The sequence below is a fragment of the Carassius auratus genome, chromosome 6 (genome assembly GCF_003368295.1).
Source record: "Carassius auratus strain Wakin chromosome 6, ASM336829v1, whole genome shotgun sequence".
Lineage (NCBI taxonomy): Eukaryota > Metazoa > Chordata > Actinopteri > Cypriniformes > Cyprinidae > Carassius > Carassius auratus.
Window position 1 is genome coordinate 4,565,828 of NC_039248.1, and position 10,458 is coordinate 4,576,285.

Genomic DNA, 10,458 nt, shown 5'->3' on the forward strand with positions numbered 1-10,458 from the left:
TTTAACATTCTCTAAATTACGTATGATAATACGTAAACTAAATAACGGCGATTAGCCAATCAGAGCTCGGTACTGTAACAAGCGGAAGCAAGTTTTCATCATTTTTCGCGCAAAATGGTTCAAGTTCAACTTTTGAAGTTCTTTAAAAAGAAGACAACAGAAAAAGGTATGATTTTTACATGATTATAATTTTAAGACATTCCCCGACATTATGCTATTGTGCTGCGTGTGTGACGGATTGAGTCGAGTCCAAAAGCATTCACTGCGAGATGAAGACTGTTAAAATAGACTTCCATTTTGATTCAAGCGTTAAAAGAAAAATATACCCATGTATGAGATTTTATGTTCCCTGAACAAGCAATGTACTTTTCTGGATATCTTCTATTATTTCTTCGCGAGCGCAAATGTGCTGATTTTATACAACACTGCAAAGTAACACAGCGCTTGGTTTCTCCAATGAATCACATTTTGAACGAATCGAGTCATTCAGCTGTTTCGTTTCTAATTAAATCAGCCATTTTGAACGAATCTTTTACTTTAATGATTCAATAAATCATTTATTAAAACATGGACTTGTTTCCACCTACTGGCGGTTTAATTGTGATCATTATAATTATCCATAACATTCCTAAACCAGACAAGGTCTCCAGCACAAAAACACATTTAGCAAAATATTGACCAAAAACCATCCATTTCAGCCGCCAGAAGGGAAAAAAGGGTTATAACAGTTCATTTAATAATTTTTTCATCAAATAAAAACCTTTAGGGAACACATATTGAAATCATTATGTAAAATTAGTTATAGTGATCACTATTGCTATAATATACCCCCCAGTATAGTTCCATTTGCATACCTGTGAAAACCTTTTCCCCTTTTCTCTTACCATTCATGATTGCTTACTATAATAAATAATGTACTATGTCAGCTACTTTAAGCTGTTAAGTTTTGGCAAGTTCAGTGTCTCAGTCATACTAAATCATACTTGGAGACAAAAAACAAAACAAAGACAATGGCAACAGATTAATTACACCTTTTATTGAAAAGGTTGAGCTAAAGGAACATTTTTATTTCATGGAATGTGGGTTTATAAAAGAACATTTTCAGATTTTTTAAGTCAGGCATGAGTTGTCTTGGTTGTACAAGGGTCAGCAAGCCCTCAGTTTAATACTCTTCTCCTTCTTCATCCTCTTCTCCGACGCTGTCTGTTCCCACTTCTTCATAATCCTTCTCCAGAGCAGCCATGTCTTCTCTGGCCTCTGAGAACTCACCCTCCTCCATTCCTTCACCCACATACCAATGAACGAAAGCTCTCTTGGCGTACATCAGATCGAACTTGTGATCCAGACGAGCCCAGGCTTCAGCGATGGCTGTGGTGTTGCTCAGCATACATACAGCTCGCTGCACCTTAGCCAGGTCTCCTCCAGGAACCACGGTTGGTGGCTGGTAGTTGATGCCAACCTTGAATCCAGTGGGACACCAGTCCACAAACTGGATGCTACGCTTGGTCTTGATGGTGGCGATGGCAGAGTTGACGTCTTTGGGAACCACATCTCCACGGTACAGCAGACAGCAGGCCATGTACTTGCCATGACGAGGGTCACATTTCACCATCTGATTGGCTGGCTCGAAGCAAGCGTTGGTGATGTCAGCAACGGAGAGCTGCTCATGATAGGCCTTCTCTGCGGAGATCACTGGGGCATAGGTGGCCAGAGGGAAGTGGATACGAGGATACGGCACCAAGTTGGTTTGGAACTCGGTCAGATCTACATTCAGGGCACCATCGAAGCGCAGGGATGCTGTGATGGAGGAAACGATCTGCCCAATCAACCTGTTGAGGTTTGTGTAGGTTGGGCGCTCGATGTCGAGGTTTCTACGGCAGATATCATAGATGGCCTCATTGTCCACCATGAAGGCACAGTCGGAGTGCTCGAGGGTGGTGTGGGTGGTAAGGATGGAGTTATAGGGCTCCACCACAGCAGTGGACACTTGAGGAGCTGGATATACAGCAAACTCAAGTTTTGACTTCTTTCCGTAGTCGACAGAGAGCCGTTCCATTAGGAGAGAGGTGAACCCAGAGCCGGTGCCACCACCAAAACTGTGGAAGATCAGGAAGCCCTGGAGTCCAGTGCACTGATCAGCCTGCAAACAAAATACTGAATGTTAAGATGGGAAATATATAAATTATAATAACTATCACAATTATAACTAAATTCACTGATATTTTATAACCTAGTGACTAGTATGTTTTGGGGTGAACTTATATGTTCTGTGAACTTCCTAACTAATATCTACAATTTATAGAGAAGACAGTGGCAATAAGAGCATCTTACCAGTTTGCGAGTCCTGTCCAGCACCAGGTCAATGATCTCCTTGCCAATGGTGTAGTGCCCACGGGCGTAGTTGTTGGCAGCATCTTCCTTACCAGTGATCAACTGCTCAGGGTGGAACAGCTGGCGGTAGGTACCTGTGCGCACCTCATCTGAAAAAAGTAGGAACTTCTTTTAACTGCAAGCTAACCAAAACACCTAGAGTTGCTCCAAAGCTCAAAATTTTACAGCTGGGAGGGAACAAAATTTATTTATAAGAAATAATTACCAATGACAGTGGGCTCCAGATCGACAAAGACTGCTCTTGGGACATGTTTTCCAGCACCAGTCTCACTGAAGAAGGTGTTGAAGGAGTCATCACCTCCTCCAATGGTTTTGTCACTGGGCATCTGACCATCTGGCTGGATCCCATGTTCCAGGCAATACAACTCCCAGCATGCATTGCCCATCTGGGCTCCGGCTTGGCCGACGTGCATTGAAATACATTCACGCTGTAGAAAGAGAGGGAGGGGGGATTATTTGCGATCATGTCAGTTATATGTCTTTAAATGTATCAAACAAGTGGCCTTGTTATAGAATAAAGTCACTGCACATATGTTAACCCCATGGTAAAAAGAGGCCACAGCAGATTTATAGATGCACACACTATGTCCATAAAGGAAATGGTGCAGAATGTTTATTACTTTCATTTGGAGAACTGTTGAATGGTGCCTTTGTTTGAATGCATTGATGTGACAGTATACATTGTTTTCACTGTAGCATTACAAATTCCTAACATGAACAACAAGGCATGTTATAAGTATGGACTTTTCATTAACTGACAATGTGTCTTATGTTAGAAACAAGCTCAGTGGCGAGTAACAGGGAGTACTGAACAAGATGGCCCGTTTCCGAAGATCAATTGGTCATCATGTGGATCAATATGTCCATTACCAGCTCCCTACTAGCCACACTGCAGCTGTTCCAGTCATTTTTATCTGCATGAACGCATGCAGGCTTAAATGCTGACCAGGCCCAAAGGATAGGGCGGGTGTAAAATACAGCCATTTTGTTCTCTTTTTTGTTCTCTTACTCTCACAGTACTGCTCTTTTAATGCCATGTACTCATTTTGTCATATGAAACACATAACGATAATTATTTAGTCAGCAGTGTTTCTACAGTTAAATTTAAGACTTTTTAATACCACCTCTCAAACACAAAATATCCCCACAAAAGTACTGCAATGCTGAGATTTTTGGTGGTGAATATAGTTTATACTGAAGCAATATTTTTAATCAGTGTTCTATCAGCTTTTACATCCTTAAATCTGCCAGATTTGATTTACCTTTACAAAGGGTTATTTTTAATATTTTTAAATTTATGCATCATCTTTCATGACAAATCATTACAATTGTTAAATAAATTCAATATAATCTATAGGGCTGTTTCTACTCAGATTAAATGTGCTAAATTACAACTGCAATAAATAATTTTATAAGACTGATGTTTTAAATACATACGTTTTAACATACTAAACCACGAGTAGGTCACGGTAAATCACTAAATGAGTGAGTCATTTGGTTCATTCATTTCAACCGATTCATTCAAAACGCTGAATCATTCAGTAACAAAACACGGCCTAGTGATCCCTTGAGAATGTGCGATACTTCTGCTGTGATCTTTTTTTTGTTAGTGAAACAGAATAAAATAGTGTAACAAAAACAATATTTATCCGGTCGGGCAAGTAAAATAAAATGTTTTAATTAATGTTAGCTAGAATGCTGGTCAGCTGTAGCTCGACCTATATTATTATTAAGAACATTTATAAACAAAGAAGGTAACGTTCCTGTATTCTGCTACTGCGATTCTGTCTGATGATGCAGTAACTACCGTTACCGCGGGGGAAGAAAAAAATCCTTGGCCTGTCCAATGATTATAAACGGTCATTATGTCCGTCAGACTGGAGATATTTTTATCGGTAATGTGGTCAGAAATATTTAATACTCGTCAAATCTGAGTTTAAAGACATTTTAAGGCTTTTTAAAAAAACAGCGATGTAGCCAAAGGGCAGGGCTGGGCCCCTCCCCCACCCATCGTGTGACGTTAACACCCAGTTTTCTGTATTATTCAGTCACAAGAAACGAGTGGAAGAAAAAGGCGCGATATCTGATCGCGCGCCTTAACTGGAGACTTTAATCCGAGTCTTTGAAATTCTGACGTGTCTGCCCCTCCACCCTCTCGCGCATCGAACAAAAAAACAAAGCTACTCCATGTATAACGCTTACACCGTTTCTGAAAATGTAATATATGTATCTTATGAGGACGTTTATAAATTTCTACATTAAATTGTTTGGGCTTTTGCTGCTTTCTCTTTGTTCTGCGTGTCTTTATAAAGTGCGCCAGACTGGCCACAGCCCTTGCCGTTGAGCGCGCGCGCATTGGTCTCGCGACCGCCCAATGCCCTAAATACTGTTAAACATCACTAAACACCAAGATTAAACGAATTAACATATCTTCCGTAGTGTATTTAAGACATAAGGTGCTTTACATGTTATAGAAAACTCACTTAAGTCATTTCGTACTAAACACGTACATCTCAGGATGAAAAATAACGGTTTCCTGACAGAAAATAATGGTCTGTGCTAATTACTGAAAATAGACGTGAAGTTAAGACTCACCATTTTGTAAGATTTTCCTTCAGACCGACGTTAAGGCTCGGAGAATGAAGGCAGAATTGCTGCGGAAGGGGCCAGGCTACTTTATATAACGGCTCGCGACCGGATGGAGGAGAGGCGGGGCTCTGGCTGCTCTCTGGCGGGAGCGGCAGTTAGCGGTCACGAGAAAGAGGAGGAGGGTACATCTGGGTGGAGCTTGATGTGTGAAGTGACCAATCAGAGAAGGATTGAGAGTGGATGCATGGAAAGTGCCCAGCAGAGCCGAGTAGGCCTACAAGGGACGTTTTTATTTTATTTTATTTAAACTGTAAAAAATATAAATGAACAACAGAAAACAAAAATACACATTTACACCATATGCGAATATTGGATACTAATAAGTGAGGCCGTTTTTAAGATACATATTTAATAATATCCACTATAAACCCTAATCACCACACCAGACAAAGAAAGATGTTAGGTTCCGTTTCAGTAAGACTTACAAGGGATTTAATGCAATTCTGTGAACAGTTTACCTAAAGAAATAGCTGATATATGAGAATCATATTGTCCCAAATTCATCTGAGGGACACAAAATGTTGATATTTTTTTTTGTTGTTGTTGTATATATGTTGTATACTATATTATGACATGTAATGTAGTATTTTTTTTACTATATTTGGCAAAATTCTTTTTAATATAATGTGAATGTAAACTAAATGTCAAACCTAAAAAAAAAATATACACCACAATGTAATTGTATCATAAATGAGTTTTTTTTTTAACTCAGAGGAGTGCTCATGGTTGGGCAATAGGCTAAGCTCAGATGAAAAACAGTGTTAAAACTGTAATGTTAAATAATAAGAATAATAGTGAGTTTGAAAGAACATAGAAACTATAAAGTTTCGAAATAATATTTTATTACTTTTAATGTGATTTTTTCGAGGTATAAATGGGGTTTTTACACACACACCCACACACAAATATAAACAACTGCATTTTAAATTTTAGGATAGGGTCCCTCACACGAGATCACTGAAGCTTGAAATCCCCTGGTCTCTATGGTTACATTCTTTTCTTTTCTTTTAGCTTAGTTTTTTGTTATATCAGCAAGCTCAAAGCTATTGTTAAAAACATTTAATGTTTCATTAACTTACACAAAACCTATTGCTTTCACATAATAGACTAATATAAAATGTATTTCCAGATGTTGCTTTCATAAAATAGCAGGCTTTATTTTTGAAAGACGCCTAAAGGACAAATCATTTCTGAAACTGAATTTCTTCATAGTTACTAAAATGTTATTGGCTATAGAAGACCAGAACATATTTAATCAAGTATGAAAACATGTTGCAACCTCACGTTTATCGGTAATAAACTTTGCACTTTGATAGATATATGTTTCTGCTCTGCAGAAAACCTCATCAGATGTTCTCTGGAAGACAGTATTGTATAGTTTATGCTCACATTAAACACAGTGACTGCAATAATGCTTTCTCACTCTTTCCCCACACAAGATTTTGTGGCTTAGATAAGTCTAAATGTTTAGAGAAGGATTCAGCAGAGAATGTCTGGAATGCCCGGTGTTGTTTTTAAGTGGAGGGCTGTACATTTGTGCCCCCATAGATTGAAGAAAGAAGCTATGAAAGGGTAAAGTTCCAGTTATACTATTAATGAATGTGAATGTCCTGAATGTGAGATACCATAAAAAGTCATTTGGTTTTAGAGGAAAAGTGTCCTTCTGCATCAGACAGAGTGGGGGAAGATTTGTTTTAAAAGGTTAAATAAAAAGAGCTGTATGTATAATGAGCTGTTAAGTGCTCGATTTGCATCCAAACAGACGATCTTCAATGTAAATTAGACCATTGTTTGTGGAATTTACCTGGTCTGGACTATTTGCAATCTCACCTCACACTGGAGAAAAAACCTTCTTAAAAAGGATAAAGTGCTACAAATATTTCAAATATATTAAAATAAAAAAAATAAACCCTAGCCAGAAAGTCCAAGTCCCTTTTTAACAATTTCCTTTTTTTTTATCCGACCAGAAAGTCATGGCAATTATGTTTTTACATAAACTCGTCAAAATAAGTTGAGCAATTTCAACTTTTTGGACATTATATGAAATCCAAATTTCAATTAGCTATAACATGATTTTAAACTTCAAGTCTCTCCAAGGGAATCTCTGGCATGATTGACTCATGATCTAAAGGCAAGCAAATTGTGAGTGCAAAACTTTTGTTGATTGCTTCCATGGCACCCTTTCATTGTGTTCTCCATTTGCATCCTCTTAGTCTTCAGGCAGTAGAATTACAAAGACATTACACAAGCTGTCTTCAGGTGGCACAGAACCGCCCAGTCTTTTATTCATACCCCAGAGCACTTAAACCAAGAAAACGAAAGCTGTTAGCACTGTTGTTAGCATGGTAACATTTAAACCTTTTAGTCACTATAGTAACTGTTGTTAGCAACCTGTTATCTTATTTGCTGATGAACTGTGTTTTATGACAGCCAACTCAGTGAAATAGACAAACAACTAAAAAGTCAATATGAAGTCTTTAAAAGATATCACATTAAACTTTATGGACTGTCATATGCACTTGGAGGTTGGCCTTATGAGTCATGTGGATGATTTGCTCATATTCATAAACTGAACACAGACAAACAAAAACAGAGTGACAACTTCCAATATCAACAATAACAAAATCTGTAAAATATGAAGGGGAAAAAAGCACATAAACTACATATCAAATACGGCTTTCAAATGACAATAGGAAACATAAACAATATTTTGTTACAGTGAAAATACTGCTTTGAAAGCTATCTGTGATGTTTCTTGACAAGATTGTGTAGGGATTGCTTTAATACTCCTCTCCTTCTTCCTCTCCCTCTTCTCCGACGCTGTCTGTTCCCACTTCTTCATAATCCTTCTCCAGAGCAGCCATGTCTTCTCTGGCCTCTGAGAACTCACCCTCCTCCATTCCTTCACCCACATACCAATGAACGAAAGCTCTCTTGGCGTACATCAGGTCGAACTTGTGATCCAGACGAGCCCAGGCTTCAGCGATGGCTGTGGTGTTGCTCAGCATACATACAGCTCGCTGCACCTTAGCCAGGTCTCCTCCAGGAACCACGGTTGGTGGCTGGTAGTTGATGCCAACCTTGAATCCAGTGGGACACCAGTCCACAAACTGGATGGTACGCTTGGTTTTGATGGTGGCGATGGCAGAGTTGACGTCTTTGGGAACAACATCTCCACGGTACAGCAGACAGCAAGCCATGTACTTGCCATGACGAGGGTCGCATTTCACCATCTGATTGGCTGGCTCGAAGCAAGCGTTAGTGATTTCTGCAACGGAGAGCTGCTCATGATAGGCCTTCTCTGCGGAGATCACTGGGGCATAGGTGGCCAGAGGGAAGTGGATACGAGGATACGGCACCAAGTTGGTTTGGAACTCGGTCAGATCTACATTCAGGGCTCCATCGAAGCGCAGGGATGCTGTGATGGAGGAAACGATCTGCCCAATCAACCTGTTGAGGTTTGTGTAGGTTGGGCGCTCGATGTCGAGGTTTCTACGGCAGATATCATAGATGGCCTCATTGTCCACCATGAAGGCACAGTCGGAGTGCTCGAGGGTGGTGTGGGTGGTAAGGATGGAGTTATAGGGCTCCACCACAGCAGTGGACACTTGAGGAGCTGGATAAATGGCAAATTCCAGTTTTGACTTCTTCCCGTAGTCAACAGAGAGCCGTTCCATTAGGAGAGAGGTGAACCCAGAGCCGGTGCCACCACCAAAACTGTGGAAGATCAGGAAGCCCTGGAGCCCAGTGCACTGATCAGCCTGCAGGATTACATGAGTTATTTCTGCAATCACTGGCCAGGATTGTCAAAATTTTGACCCCAAGATTTTCTTACCAGTTTGCGAGTCCTGTCCAGCACCAGGTCAATGATCTCTTTGCCAATGGTGTAGTGCCCACGGGCGTAGTTGTTGGCAGCATCTTCTTTACCAGTGATCAATTGTTCAGGGTGAAACAGCTGGCGGTAGGTACCTGTGCGCACCTCATCTAGAAAATCAAATTGCAGTCAGATTACTCTTGATTCGATGGGCGCTAAATTGAGGGAAAAAATAAAGACACTTCTTCACTGTAGAACTGAATTATACAAAGATGTTTAGTTTCTTTACCAATGACAGTGGGCTCCAGGTCAACAAAGACTGCTCTTGGGACATGTTTTCCAGCACCAGTCTCACTGAAGAAGGTGTTGAAGGAGTCATCACCCCCACCAATCGTTTTATCACTTGGCATCTGACCATCTGGCTGGATTCCATGCTCCAGGCAATACAATTCCCAGCATGCATTGCCCATTTGCACACCTGCCTGGCCGACATGGACTGAGATGCACTCACGCTAAATGACGTAAGTGAGAAGTATGTTTTAACCTACTAAAGCAAAAGTCTCTTGGAAAAAGGAGCTTTCTATTTAAAAAATTTTTATAACACAAACCCAAAACCAAAAACCAAGACAATCAAAACTGAGACAAATTAATTGTTGACAAAAGCAGACATAAAGACTAAGACCATTCATTAAAAGTCAAGTACATTTGTTCAGTATTTTAAATAATGCATCATACAAATAAATCATTTAAAACACCCTACCATTGTAGAACTTTCCTCTGGCCGACGTCAAGAGTCCGGTTGAGAAGTGTTGTGTATGTTCCCTGGGACAATATCATCACTATATAAAGAGCAAGCTGATGCCACGGTAACATGGTTTGTTGTTAGCAACTTAAAGGGTTAAGCCCAATTATGTGAATGTCAATCATTAATGACCATGGTGCACTGAACAAACAGGCCTAGTCACATCCCAGTGCTTCTTGTTTCCTGCAAAAGACACTCTAACAGGCCAACACTCGTCAACACACCCACAGCCATTAATATTTCAACCTGCACTGGTGGATTACATCTTTGGTGAGGTTTATATCACCGGTGTAAGGTGTTCTAACAGCATTAAACCTTTGACACTGTGATCAAACCCTTAACTCTAAAGGCCCTTTGAATGAAAACTGTAATGATAACTATATTAGCATCCACGCCAACAGGCAATAAGATTATGTTTATTCTAAATGCTTAAAAGTTAAATAGGTCTTTGTTGGCTTGCTGTCAATAAACAACAACAAAAAAAAATCACTCTGAGCGATAATTCCAGCAATACTGAATGTCTGTCTTGGAGCCATTTTAAAGAATTGTGGTTCATTTTTTAAACACGGCATGTAAATGGCCTTCACTGCTTTTGATATGGCATGTTTTTTTTTACTGTTATCTTCTTCATGTGTTTTAGCATTATGTGCATGTATCCAGTTACACTCAAAAGTCTAACAGCCAAATCTACTTCTCTAAAAGCTCTTTCTCTTTGTTTCTGTCTCTACATAAGTGGTGCAAACTGTCCCCAAGCACTTGTCATATCTGTACACTAATTAAGTCTAAGCTATTGTTAACCGTC

At 39.7% G+C, this 10,458-nt stretch overlaps 2 protein-coding genes across 2 annotated transcripts; both read right to left on the reverse strand.

Annotated features, from left to right (window-relative positions):
• Positions 1-1,015: 1,015 nt before the first annotated feature.
• LOC113091408 (tubulin alpha chain) lies at positions 1,016-5,017 on the reverse strand. Its single transcript, XM_026256925.1, has 4 exons — positions 4,987-5,017; positions 2,597-2,819; positions 2,332-2,480; positions 1,016-2,140 (listed from the first exon to the last, which is right to left on the reverse strand). The coding sequence occupies exons 1-4, from the start codon at positions 4,987-4,989 to the stop codon at positions 1,163-1,165; spliced, it is 1,353 nt and encodes a 450-aa protein (XP_026112710.1). The 5' UTR covers positions 4,990-5,017; the 3' UTR covers positions 1,016-1,162.
• Positions 5,018-7,521: 2,504 nt separating this feature from the next.
• LOC113091416 (tubulin alpha-1A chain) lies at positions 7,522-9,712 on the reverse strand. Its single transcript, XM_026256935.1, has 4 exons — positions 9,615-9,712; positions 9,144-9,366; positions 8,876-9,024; positions 7,522-8,801 (listed from the first exon to the last, which is right to left on the reverse strand). The coding sequence occupies exons 1-4, from the start codon at positions 9,615-9,617 to the stop codon at positions 7,821-7,823; spliced, it is 1,356 nt and encodes a 451-aa protein (XP_026112720.1). The 5' UTR covers positions 9,618-9,712; the 3' UTR covers positions 7,522-7,820.
• Between the last annotated feature and the right edge of the window lie 746 nt (positions 9,713-10,458).

Excerpts from the sequence above, each read along its gene's own strand:
- LOC113091408 (XM_026256925.1), bottom strand. Across the intron at positions 2,481-2,596 it reads TCTGGAGCCCACTGTCATTG|ATGAGGTGCGCACAGGTACC; the intron begins GTAATTATTTCT and ends TACTTTTTTCAG. Across the intron at positions 2,141-2,331 it reads TGGACAGGACTCGCAAACTG|GCTGATCAGTGCACTGGACT; the intron begins GTAAGATGCTCT and ends TTTTGTTTGCAG.
- LOC113091416 (XM_026256935.1), bottom strand. Across the intron at positions 9,025-9,143 it reads CCTGGAGCCCACTGTCATTG|ATGAGGTGCGCACAGGTACC; the intron begins GTAAAGAAACTA and ends TTGATTTTCTAG. Across the intron at positions 8,802-8,875 it reads TGGACAGGACTCGCAAACTG|GCTGATCAGTGCACTGGGCT; the intron begins GTAAGAAAATCT and ends GTAATCCTGCAG.